General features: G+C 42.6%; 1 protein-coding gene across 2 annotated transcripts; it reads left to right on the plus strand.

Annotated features, from left to right (window-relative positions):
• The first annotated feature begins 3,012 nt into the window (after window positions 1–3,012).
• neil3 (nei-like DNA glycosylase 3) lies at window positions 3,013–13,187 on the plus strand. Of its 2 annotated transcripts, none has more exons than XM_020645086.3 (10): window positions 3,013–3,221; window positions 3,372–3,472; window positions 4,727–4,861; window positions 5,252–5,465; window positions 6,286–6,360; window positions 6,690–6,856; window positions 9,995–10,158; window positions 11,869–12,283; window positions 12,527–12,707; window positions 12,869–13,187. In XM_020645086.3, the coding sequence occupies exons 1-10, from the start codon at window positions 3,117–3,119 to the stop codon at window positions 13,049–13,051; spliced, it is 1,740 nt and encodes a 579-aa protein (XP_020500742.2). In that variant the 5' UTR covers window positions 3,013–3,116; the 3' UTR covers window positions 13,052–13,187. The 2 variants fall into 2 exon arrangements, with proteins under 2 accessions (XP_020500742.2, XP_065814867.1); XM_065958795.1 differs by having other exon boundaries at window positions 3,375–3,472.
• Window position 13,188: the final 1 nt, after the last annotated feature.

The raw sequence follows: 13,188 nt of genomic DNA on the forward strand, positions 1-13,188 counted from the left end.
GACTACAGTACGACCTCTCGTTGTGCTCAGTCGAAGCAGCTGTCACTGTCTTGATTGTGCAGAAAAAACTGAATGAAGATGAGGTTAACAGTAACAGTCTGCCAGTGCAAAGGGAAAGTGATGAACATGCAAGAGGCAGGAGGGTCAAAATGTCACAATACAGATAATCAATCAATCACTGTTTACGCTCAGAACAAAATGGCAAACAGTGCAGTTGCCATATTATGTTACATAACGTTCCTGGCCTCTACTGGCTTGGTTTGGAGGAGAGGATGGAGGACACATGCCTGAGGGTAATGTTGGGGGTGTGGCTTGATCAGGTGAGGCAGTTCATGGAGGGATGCAGAGTTAAAAAAAAAAACATGGTCCGTCCTTATTGAAGGCAATAACAACAACACATTTTATTTCACACTTTGTTATGTGCAAACTTGACATTCTTTTGTTTTCTTTGTTCCTCAGCTAGTGATCTGCTGCACCTGTGGGCTGTCTACAAAAGCCTGAGTCAGGCTCCTCCCCTTTCTCTCTCAAGCCACTGCCAGGACAAGAAGCACGGCCCCAGCTACCATTTCCCCCTTCCTCTGAGTTTCTGTTAACCTTTATAGAAATAAAGATTATATTTGCTGATGACACGTTTTTGACTCCTTTATGTTGCTTCCCCTGAGCCAGGGTCGTAACAACTTAAATACTCACCATCACCTCTTCAAGAAACCAAAACACACATTTCATTTATTGTTGCATCAGTAAATTGTAGCCTGCTTCAAGATATAAACCCCTTGTTCTTAAAATGATATGAAACTCTTATATTACTGATGTAAGTGGGCCCAGTGACCTTAACTGTTATGCCAGTTCTGTTGTGAAGAGTAAAGCCATTCCAGGTCCTGCACAAAGTCAGGATGCCAGATTAGAAAGAAGGAAAGGAAGGCAATGGCTCGGGCACTTGACCCCAACAAGAACTTGTTAACAAACTTATTTCAGTCAGCTCCAAAGGCTGACGGGAGCCAGGCAGAGGCTCTGTGCAGCGAAGAGTGCTCCTGATCTATTTTAATGTTGTTACAAGGATCATTGTTTCAAGATTTTTATTTTTATTTTACTTTTTTAAATATTAAAAGGATTCACAACAAACATGAAGCAGATTGTACAACTTAAACAAACTTAAATATTTAATTTAGGATGCTAAATATTCAGTTTAGTAAAGTGAAGTAAAGATTTTAGGGTTTTTATTGGTCACATGCTCATACAAGATGTGCAGCGATTACAATGAGACTACTGTCAACTGGTAAGTTAAATACACAAGCTGGCTCACTTTTTTAAATTTAAGTTCACAATTTAAGTCCTGTTGCATAAACTATTCTGTCCTAAAGAGGTCAGAAGACATTCTGAATGTGAACTATCTGAGATTATTCAGACAACACGGCATTGTTCCTGTGCTTTCATCTTTAATATCTGCAGAGACTCAGAGGCCAAGTTTTGCTTTAATCCTGGGACACTGTCGGCCCTGAGGTAGGACGGAGGAATGTAAGAGGGCACAATCCAGTTTTCAACAACCTGGATTGAATTACGTTATAATTTTTTGGGTGCGATCCAGCTTCAAGTGCTCCACTTCCCTTGCAGCCAGTGAGAGAGAGAGAGAGAGAAAGAGCAGCTTCAGATTCTAATATGCGTTATTGCTGAGTGCTGCCTTTTTTTGAAGGAGGGCAGGTCTGTACACTTGGCCGGAGAACATGGTGTCTCTCTATTTTTATCTCTTGGCCAACAGAAGGCTTCCTGGATGGAAAAACTGCAGAGCAAACAAGTTGCTGCAATTACCGAGGCTAGCCATGCAGAAAATCTTTTTGACAATAATGCAAATTATAACTCCTTTGACTTTTTTTTTTTCAAGCAGATGGAGCACCTGGAATGAACGTTGTAGAGATGTGTGAAGGTAGAGAGGTAGACCTGGCTATAAGGCTCACATCTGGCACTTACATTTAACCTTGGACACTTGTTTAATGAAAAAAGTTAGGGAGACTTTTGAGGAACTTAAACGCACAGTGTAATTTTTCATGAATGTCTAAATGGTCTCTCTAAAGTTCAAAGTGATCTTTATTGTACATTTTTGCAGTACATTCTGAACATAAAGGGGAAAATTCTTCAAAACCTCCTGGGCGTCCAGGGGAAAACAACCTATCTCAAACACCTGGTGCAGAGAGGGTAATAATATATAAATACAAAAATGCAAAAATACAAATACAAAAAAGTGACAATATGCAAAAAGTTGTTCAGGGAGAGAGACAGGGACAACCAAGAACAGATTAGCAGCTCTTTGTCAGCACAAATAAAATACAGAAAAATAAATTAAATTAAGTAGAAAAAACACAGATAAAATAAAAAAAAACATTTTTAAATAGCTATCCATCCATCCATCTTTTTTTTAAGTTTCTATCATAGAAATATCTGTACAGCCTGCTAGAGCAACAGTAATACTCTGGCGCCCTCTAGTGGAAAGTAACAGAAATTACACACTCGTGAAAATGCTGAATGACAATGGGTGAAAGCACCTTATAGAGGGTTTATAGTTATATATCGTTTGTAATGATGTGCCTACATTACGTAATAATGATAATACACATCAACAAATAGCATTTACAATTAATCTATACAAATCCAGGCATGTAAACGAATTAAAATATTGTATAAAAATCACACATCTTCTGTAGTACAGCATAAAAATTCGAAATAACTTAACTGTATGAAAAATATATTTATTATTATTAAATCAGAGAAAAAACAATCAAGAAAGACAAAACAGGAGGGGTGTGAGGGGTCTGGAGGAAATAAATTAAAATAAATAAATACAATTATTGTTTTTGTCAGTTTCTTATATGTGAGGTTTAGATTTTCAATAGTGGATAAATATATTTTAATTAAACCTTAAAAGTTGGGTAATTTTCGGAGACAATCATTTTATTTTTGAAAGCATCCTGTCCATGCACCGCCCACTTCCGGATACAAACCCTAGCACGCATGCGCGCAGTCGAATTTAGCGGCGGGGAATCGAGACGACAACAACAAACTTTTTTTCCGCTGCAGGTTGAGAGTCTCACCGAGGAGTAACATTTCAAACAGACAACCTGAGGATGGTTGAAGGTCCAGGATGTACTCTGAACGGAGAGAAGATCCGAGCTAAAGTCCAGAAAGGACAGAAGGTGAAAGAGCTGAGGGGCAGCTTGATCATGTCCGCGGTATGTTAATGTTTCCTCATGTTTACTCATGTTTACTCATGTTTACTCATGTTTACTCATGTTTACTCATGTTCAGTGAGTGACTTTGAGCTGGAGAAACAAATGCATTTTGCTTCTGCATGTTAATATTTGTATTTGTTTTACTGGCAGAAGAAAGAGGGGTCTGCCCTGCAGCGCTTTCACGGTCAGTACACCGGGGTGGAAACTCTGGGCAAAGAGCTCTTCATGTACTTTGGTCCAAGAGCTCTGAGGTAATGAACACTGCACCATCATAGACTTTTTATACTCATTTATAATATCAGTTTTTTATTATAATATTGTACCTCCAGGCCAAGGACGTGCAGAGGATTTTAGAGGAGCGGGGCTACAAATTTAAAAAAGAGCATCTTGAAACTGTTAAAGGAGCAATATGTAAATCTGATCAGAAGCTTTTAAAATGCTCCTAATTCAGTTAGTAATTAGTGAATTAAAGGCAGGGTTGGTCATTTTTGAAAACCTAGCATTATTTTGAAAGTAGCATCCCCCCCCCCACCTCCAGAAGTGGACCTCAGCTCATCTCTTTGAGTGTGGGCTAGTGCAGTGATTCTCAAAGTGGGACCCCCAGGGGTCCGCGAACCATAGCTTGGGGCTCCGCAGAATAATTTACAAACAATTGTTAAAGTTGTATCTACAAACTGGGACCTCTTGCACCAATAAAATCAGTTACTTTGTCCAGTACTCCCGCCCACTTTAGCTTTGTGCCATAAGCTCAATCCTGATATGATCGTGACATGTCCGTCACTTCATACTGCGCACCTCGGAGCCAACGTTTCTCAAAGTTTCTCAAATGAATTACATGGAAAGTATGAATGTATGTAACCTAATTCTATCATTGCAAAGTACTACATAGTACATTATTACATAGTATTAATAAATGCTTATCAACATTATGATAATGAGGGGGGGGGGGGGTCCTCATCAAAATGTCTCATCTGAAAGGGGTCCATGGTCTAAAAAGGTTTGAGAACCTCTGGGCTAGAGCACGCAAGAGGTAGAGAGCGAGCAGGGAGGCGTGTGATTGGTTCATCAGGTTGGTACCTCGTGGCAGACATTGGTTGTTTTTACAGACTTACAAACTGATACAGATGATGGATTCTCTTTGTTCCTTTTTCAGAGAACATGAGTTATTAATGTCTGTCAGGACCTAAAGACAATTTACACCAGAATCTAAAAAAGTGGATCTGGAGGAAATTGCCAACCCTGCCTTTAAGCCAATGCCAATAAAATAAGATAAATAGTACCACATTACCCGAAACAACCTCAACACACGAGTGCAGCTCTTGATTGACACGCTTACTGTAGTCTGAGTGGAGATTTCCACTGCAGCCTGTGAACTATTCTAACGGCGCCTCCGACTTCAAGGCCACATTCCTGTGTCCTTTTGTTGTCGAGCCTCGTACAGATTGCGGCACGCTGTCTTTAAATGGAATTTTTCTTTCCTCCTGTCTTTCATGCCTCTTTGTCAGAGTCCACTTTGGTATGAATGGATCAATGCGTATAAACCCCGCAGTGAGGAAGGAGAGGACCGGCTCCGCGCCAGTGCTGGAAATACACCTGACTAACGACACTGTGTGCTTCTTTGACAGCACTGTGGAAATAAGGTAACGGGGACGCCAAGCAGAGCCTGGATAGATTGAGGTGACAGGAGTTCACCTTGGGGGGGGGGGGGGGGGGGTATGTGAGTCTCATTCAGCGAGTGTGTCCTACATTAACACGGTGGCAATTGTTGCATGAAAAAACACAGTCGACGTTCGTCCTGTTCATTGACTGCAAGGTCCCGGCGTTGCTGTTCAGGAGCCAGACAGACATTAATTTCCCTCTGTCTGAAAAATCTCACCCACGCTGCCCTGTCCCACAACAAACAAACTGGAAAAAGAATAAACGAAAAGAAACAATTTTTTGAAATCCCCAAGAATGCACCAGTTGACCTTGTGGCGCACGGTAACAGCAAGCCATATATATTTCTCAGACAACTGTGTGCTTGCTTGCAGGTTAACGGAGGACTGCGAGCAAAGGGTGAAGGCTATGGAGCGTCTGGACGTCTGCTCGCCCAAGTTCAGCTTCTTGCGCTCTGAGGAGGCGGTGCGGCGCCAGAGAAGCAGGATGCTGTGCGACGTTCTCCTGGATCAGGCCGTCATGCCGGGAGTCGGCAACATCATTAAAAACGAAGCCCTGTTTGACTCAGGCCTCCATCCGGCCGTGAAGGTATGGAGAAAGATGATAGATTGTGTTCAGCGGAGGAACAAAGGCGGGGGGGGGGAGAGAGTGGGTAAAAAATGCAAGACAACTCCCGCAGAAAAAGTCGAAGCCCCTTTGTATTATTGAGCGGGGGGGGGGGGGAAGAGACAAAGACAAACAAGCGCACTGCAGCACAGCTAGCCTCCCTCTCTGTGCGCTTTTTGGAAAAAAAATTCATTCACTGTTATGATTGTTTTTCGTCTAGATCGGGGAAATCGCATCACAGGAAAATGGGGAAAACCCGACGCTCCACATAGCTCTTAAGGAACATTTGTCATTAAACAAACCGCTGAAGAAAAAGCGTGATTTCTTTTTTTTTAAAGTGACCTATCCACTGCCAGTGAGAAACACTTTGCAGAATGAATACTTCTATTACTCAACTATTACCAGAGGCTCTTTAGAGGGAAGTGTCAGACGGGCTCTCACAATATATCGCACTGAACCCCCCGAACATTAATCTGGGACTTCTGGCTCTTTCTTCTGCTGAATCTTTATGAGCTTCTCCTCAGATTATCGAGCCCCTGAAAGGTATCCTGAAAGAGCTACAAGTGTTTGTGTGCTTTCCATCCTTCTCATTCAAACCGTGCTCGCTGGAGTCAGGGGGCCCCCCTCGCTTCCTCGGCTGCTGCATCATTTTAAATCTCGTTCCTCATTCGTGTCTGGTGCTTTTTTTTTTTTTTTTGGGATATGCTTTTATCATTGATTGTGCAGCAGCGCCCTTCGTCTCTCTTGTTTTGAAATGAAAAGCTATACAAATAAGGTTTTTATTCACTCTCCGTTTTCAAAGGTTCAGCAGCTGAAAGAGGAGCAGATTCATCACTTGGTGAAGATGACGCGTGATTTCACTCTCCTGTTTTACAAGGTTTGTATGTCAACAGTAAACAGTGTTGATCTGAAGTTGTTTTGGAGCTAGTCTTTGATCAGGATTTCAATATTTAGACAGATACTACTGCGTTTGCATGTGTGCTTTTTAGGTATTTAGCCAAAGCTCCGTTTAGTCTGACTCATGATGGATTAATTAAAAAAAAACATCCTGCTGTGCATGCTGGGTAAAAAGCCAAAGCACTGCTGCCTGGAGGAAAGACAAAAACAAACACCCCTGTCCACACATGATAGACGGAGTAAAAAGAGTTGGGTGTTTTTTCTTCTTCTCTTTATCCTGATCCTTTCATTCACTCTCGTCTCGATCAGTGTCGGAGATCTGGCTCGGCGCTCTACAAACATTACAAAGTCTACAAGCGTCCCCAGTGTGGCCAGTGCTCTGATGTCATCACAGTCTGTCGTCTTGGAGACAACGGGAGGATGACTTACTTCTGCGAGCGCTGTCAGAAGGCTGATCCCAGCGGGGTTGAAATCAGGTGTGTGTGTGTGTGTGTGTGTGTGGACACTGCGGTGGCGCTGGTGCTGCACAGAAATGTAACATATTATACATTTTTAGACAAACTGAAGCAAGATAAATAAGAAAAACAGATATTATTCCATGCCCCTTTTAGTAAAAAGGATAGATTAATAGCAATGAAGGATATCAGGGGTCCCCATGCGTCCTGGAAAACAGTCGTGGATATCACATGGAAAATAAGAGAAAAAAGCTAAATGTCCTGAAAAATCTTAACATTCTCCTAATTTCCCATCAGAATAGACGACATTGTCACTTGAAAGGGTTAAATTATGTTCAAGATCAAATAAAACAGTGACGGTCGTTTATAGACAGAAGTATGAAGAATAAGGAAGGAAGACTTCTTTGAATGTTTCTTTTGTTTTCTTTCATACTGAACACTTTGCCTCATGAATATCTGACTTTAATAAAGACTGCTGAATCTGTTGAATCTGACTTCCACAGAGAGGAACATGTCGGTGCACGGGCACGATGCGTTCCTGTCCTAACAGCTGAACTGTCACTGAAAATGGAAAATAAATCTCCAGGGAGGAGTGGGGAATCCTGAACGGGTTGGCTAAACGACAATCAGCTTACATATTCAATCAAACAGTGTTTGAAAAAGAGGAGGACGAAGTTTACACTCAAACCTGCTTCACATCTGCACTCCTGAAAATATTGAGATGATTTCAGGAGGACTGCTCCAGAGATTCTCCTGACCTGGTTGTTCACATATGCTCCTCACAGCGGGAGACTATCCCTGTCTGACAGGAGGGTGGGTGGGTCTTTATATCAATGCTATGTGTAGTCCAACAGCATCACAATCTGAACTAAAGAGCGGAGAAGAACATACTGGAGAACAGGAAACATGCAGCAGCAGGTTCATTACATGTATGGAGGTCAGAGCGGTCTATGCACCGTGCAGCAGTCACAGGATAGAAACGTCACCACCCCCTCCTATTGGCCCCAGGTGAATTCTCCTGATAATATCCTGCTGTGTTCTCACATCAGCGCACTCTGACTTTCTATAGGAAACAATACTAGAGGTCTGTCAGGAGAAACTCTGGATGAAGTCAGAGTGAAAAATGTGTCTCTCTGCGTTCACACATACAGCTCTTCTGGCAGGAGTTTTTCTTCAGGAGTTTTCTGCAAGTGTGTTGACATTGTGATTATTTTTAACTACATGTAGCATTGATGTAAAGGCAAATATTCTCATTATAGCGTCTTATAGCGGACTCTGTGTCTTCATCCGCTACTCCCACATCTTTCTTTTTATGTCATGGGATAGTCTCCCGCTGTGAGGAGCATGTGTGAACAGCCGGGTCGGGAGAATCTCCGGAGCAGTCCTCCTGAAACGATCTAGATAATCTCAGGAGTGCATTATGTGACAGCTTTATTTCTTTATTCATTGTAGCCGATAAAATGTTCCAGTTTCCTGCGTCGTGGGCCTTTAATTCTTCTGATTTACATTTAACACCATAACACAACAAAGTCAAGCCGAGTGTCACTTTTCAACACCTAGTCTTTGCAGGAAGTTCTAAATCCTTTTCAGATAATATGCTCACATTTCGAGAGGCCATCTTTGCAGGCAGATGGGCTTGGCAGGGAGTGGGAAGTGTTATGAAGGGGGGGGGGGGGGGGGGAATTAATGCGCATATAAGGCTGTGTTTGCCAGCCAGGGCACAGGCTCAACACCTCCTGGGTTGTGTTTGAGCAGAGCTTTGCGAAGGGGTTACAGCCTAAAGCCCTTACAACACATTACACAGCTGATAAAGCAATCTGCGAGGGGAAAGTTTCCTGAAAGCTGCTGCTGCTACTTTCCTCGCAGATTTGCATTCTTGTCAAACACAGTCAAGCTTCATGTCGGAGCGCTGACATGTATGCTCGCAGCAATTACAGGAAACGCTCATCCTCTGCTTGAACTGCAAATGTTTGTGTGCTTTAAGTTTTCCTCTGCATGTATTTTTCTTTAAGCCGGTTACAATGAAAGCTGCTGAATAATTTATTTTTATCGCTCATTTTGAAAGTTGCGGCTCCGAGCACTAATTGCTTGTTATAGAAGTAATCAAGGACATTTATATTATGCACACATTGTAAATACTTTTGGAAGTAGTTCTTGGCTCAAGCATTAACTGTGAATTTATGAAAACGGAGGGATAATTTATGGGTTCTTGCATGTTATAGAGTAATTATCCAAAAATATCCAAATATACACTCTGCTGCCTGTTTAGTTGGTAGACCTGGTTGCAAAACACCAACTTTACCTTCTGAAGGGTATAATGATCTGCCTTTTAAAGGGCGGGGCTGTTAATCGAGTTTCAATTGTGGTTACGATTTTGTCTCCCAATAAGATGATCAAGATCAAGGCCAGTTTGTTTTTTTTATCTAAGGATCACCACCCTGCATGCTGCGTTTCGCTCGTTTTGTCCATACGGTCAAAAACCGTTTACCTCATATCTCGATATTGTTTAGCTGAATGGCGATACTCGATATATATGGATATGTATTTTATTAAGAGTGAAAACACATTGAAAAATAAACTACCTGTTTGTGAATTTAAAAAGTAATATTACAAAATAAAAATGTTCCTTAAATACAATAAAAGAGAGAGAGAGGAGGAGCAGACAGTCAGTCATCATCAGTGAGATGAGGAAGGTGACCTGGCACCTCTGTAACGTTATTTTAATGAAACATAAACTATATCCATATCGTCTTACCCTATATCTTGTTTGAAAATATATCGATATATCTTAAAAACTCGATATATTTCCCAGCCCTGTGCAGAGTCTGCATCACCTGAGTCAAGTAGCCTCTTGATCATAATGACCTCTGCCTACCTGACAGTGACACTACTGCCTCAAGTGGTGAAAATATTAACCACACCATCAAATATGGGTCAATATCAATCAAATTAATTGTGATTATGATTTTTGCCGTAATCAATCAGCCCTCGTCTTCAGAGCAGTTTTCACACATGCACAAAACTCCTGAACCTCAGTGTTATTTCTACACACCTTTATTTCCCCCTCACTACACATGTTTTATTCATTAGCACAGCTGTTTTTAGCATCACAGGCTCATTAGGATCACTGATGTCACTCTCGTTTGTCCCTCAAACCAGTAAGCTTCCAGTCAGAAACAGCCTGATTGGCTGGGCCTACAGTGACAGGACCAATGACAGCGTGGCGAAGAAGGAGGAAGAGGACTGGGCCTGTCAGCTCTGCACGCTCATCAACCAGCCGGCGTCGAAAGCCTGTGATGCCTGCCTCACTCCCAGACCTGAGGGTGAGTGAGAGTTTTATTTTTTGTTTCACAGTCACTGCATTTAATGGGGCGTCACAATGTCCTTGTTAGCAGGAGATGAAATAAAAGGAGCTGTAGTTTTGGCTGAATAACTCCCTTGTATTGTTTGCAATTGATGTGCGAGTACTTCTGAGCAAGGCACCAAAGACGAGGCTGCTGGAGTGACACTGCACTCGAGCAGATTGCCTCAGTAGTCGTGTGTGTGTGTGTGTGTGTGTGATATTGCTGTGTGAGTAATGAGCGAGAATGTCAGTTCTTCCCTGACATTTGTGAGACGCATTAAAGCAGCAGTGAGGAAGTGTTTAAGAGAAATGGCCGTGCTATCTCTGTGTTGCAGACACCAAAGCACAGCTGTATGATGTGCTCGGTATTGTTGTCTTCAGAGCTCTTTTCTGTTATTCACATTTCAAATACATCATGTCTTCTATTTAAGTGATAGTCTATGTAACAGCTGTTTGAAAATATATATTGAACAGAGGTTTCCCCATGGCTAAGCTTTCTAAGTACGGGTAAATAACGGACTATCATCTGACACTTTGGCATCAGTTCCTGCAGCTGGTTCTTAACCCTGTGAAAACTGCACTTCAGCATGTGGCCGCAGTTTTGATGCCTATAAAAGTCTATTATAATCACTTTCACCATTAATTGTGTCATTCAGGGACAGACGTTCTCAAGTCGTCTAGCCTCAGGACCCACCACTGACTCCTCAACGAGGAAATCGTGACCAAAATTTCAGATATTTTTCAACCAATCAATTTTATTAAGTGAAAATTTGTGCTGTAGACGGTACAAAACATGTGATGGAGGCAAAAAACTGAACAAATCAAACATGTTAAGAGTGCTTCGTAGACTTTTAAGCAACAAAACCTCCTTATTTATTTGACACAGGCATCAGTAAAATCCCTAATTTTGAAAAATCCCTCTGCCCGAAACGATTAATTTCAACTGCTGCCTCTTTTAGGCCCGCCTCCCAACATGCCCACTGTCCTCTGATTTGCTAGCTCTGTAGGTTCGCCCGATCGCTGGGGGAACCTGGGGAAGCTACATGCGAAACTCGTTGTTCGCTCACAATAAAATACAGCCAAGTTATTTTCAGTGTGCCACGGATTATTGATTTATTTTTAATTATAATATTGACTTTGACTAACAGCTTTGGGGTTCACTGTCTTGCACAAATAGACATCATTGAAATTTTGAGTAACTGAAGAATAATATTTATTCACTGTTCCCTCTTAATGGGCCGCAGTAACTCAGTTTGTAGGGACCTGAAGTTTGGAGTCTGAGGGTTGTAGGTTCAAGTCCCGGTGTGGACCAAATCTAGAAATTGTTCTGGTAGCTGGAGAGGTGAGGTTCACTTCCTGAGCACTGCCGAGATGCCCTTGCCCATCTCTTAATCAATTCATTCTTTGTGCATGTCTCAAAAACAAGAATGTAAAACAGAATTTCCCCTGACTCCTATTTCATTTTATTTGGGGGGCTCAGTCCTTTGGATTTTGCATAAGCTCTCTATCTGATGAGAGAACACAGCACAGCAGTCTGATTCTTACTGGTACATTTTAGATGGCGAGCTAACCACTCAAAGCTGACAACAAGCTGCTTTTCTTGAGAGCGGCCTCTTCATGAGAACAAGCTGCAGCTGCTGAACATGAAATCACTCTGTCTCTCTCTCTCTCTCTGACTCCATCTCCACAGCCCGCAAAGACGACATTAGCGCTGAAGCATCACCCTTCACTGCTGATTTGATTAAATACCCTTGCATCGCCTTCACCAAGCCGCGAGAGGAGCTCAAAGTCAACTGGAGGTCCGCGCTGGGGACCACCACCCTCGTTTTCTCCGACGTGAGCAAGAAGCCAAAGCCTGCGAGCTCCCCTCTGTCCCCGGCCGTTGGCAGTCATTTGAATTCCTTGGCGACAGAGCGAGGTTTATATAAATACAACTGCCAGGGGACAACAAACCCCAATTACGCCTCTGGTGGCTGGCAGAAGCAAAGTGCCGAGCGCTCCAGAAGGGAATCGCCGGCCTCCTACAGTCACCCATCCAAGAAAATGAGAATTGATCACGGCCCCTTTCCCAGTAACAATGCTCAAAATGGAACCCCCAGCTCACGGTGAGTGAATCTCTCGCGCAGCTTTTCATGAATAACTTTATAACAAGAGAAGTTTTTTGCAGCTTCAGGGAGATAAAAAAAAAAAAAAAGCATGTAGTTGTGGAATTTTTAATGCAGCGCTGATGAAGAGCCAAAGCATCACTGTCCGTTTGCTCCCTAATAAGGGTTGATGTGACAGGTGTGCTTGTGTCTTATTTTCATTTCATTCCAAACTAATAGGACTTGTTTCTTCACTCCTGTCAGTACAAGCAGAACAGAAGCGACAGGCCGCGACTCGTCCGTCTCTCACAGTCCCGGCGCTCCTTGTTGTGCATCCCATCGGCGGCCGGCTGTCCTCAGGACGGTCCACAAGGACGGGGACAACAAGGGCCGGACGTTCTACTCCTGCTCGCTCCCCAGGGAGACCAAGTGCGACTTCTTCGAGGTGAAAATGAGAAGCAGCTCGTAGCCTAGGAGCATCTCTTCACTTTAAATGTTTTCTGCACTTTTTTAAAGTATCCTAAAAACTTTCAGCATCACGATTCAGAGGCTGAAATAAAAGTTGACAGCTGAGTTAAAGAAAGTATTTTCTCTCTGTTTTTGCAGTGGGCTGACACGCACTTTCCCTTTTGTCACCATGGGAAACGCTGTTTAATGAGGACCGTTCTGAAACTAGGACCCAACAACGGCCGGAATTTCTACACCTGCAGCTTTCAAAAGGGTAAACAGTGTGACTTCTTCCAGTGGGTGGAGAACGGGCCGGGGATATCCATCCTCCCTGGTTGTTAATCTGGAACATTTGTACTAATGGAGCTGACAGCTCGTCATTACATCACAGAGAACATGTCATCAACTGTATGTTTACATGTGGTCTCCTCAGTAAAATGTTTTAAAGATTCTGATGAATAAAGATTTTAAAGCAGCAG

Source organism: Labrus bergylta, chromosome 9 (assembly GCF_963930695.1).
Source record: "Labrus bergylta chromosome 9, fLabBer1.1, whole genome shotgun sequence".
Lineage (NCBI taxonomy): Eukaryota > Metazoa > Chordata > Actinopteri > Labriformes > Labridae > Labrus > Labrus bergylta.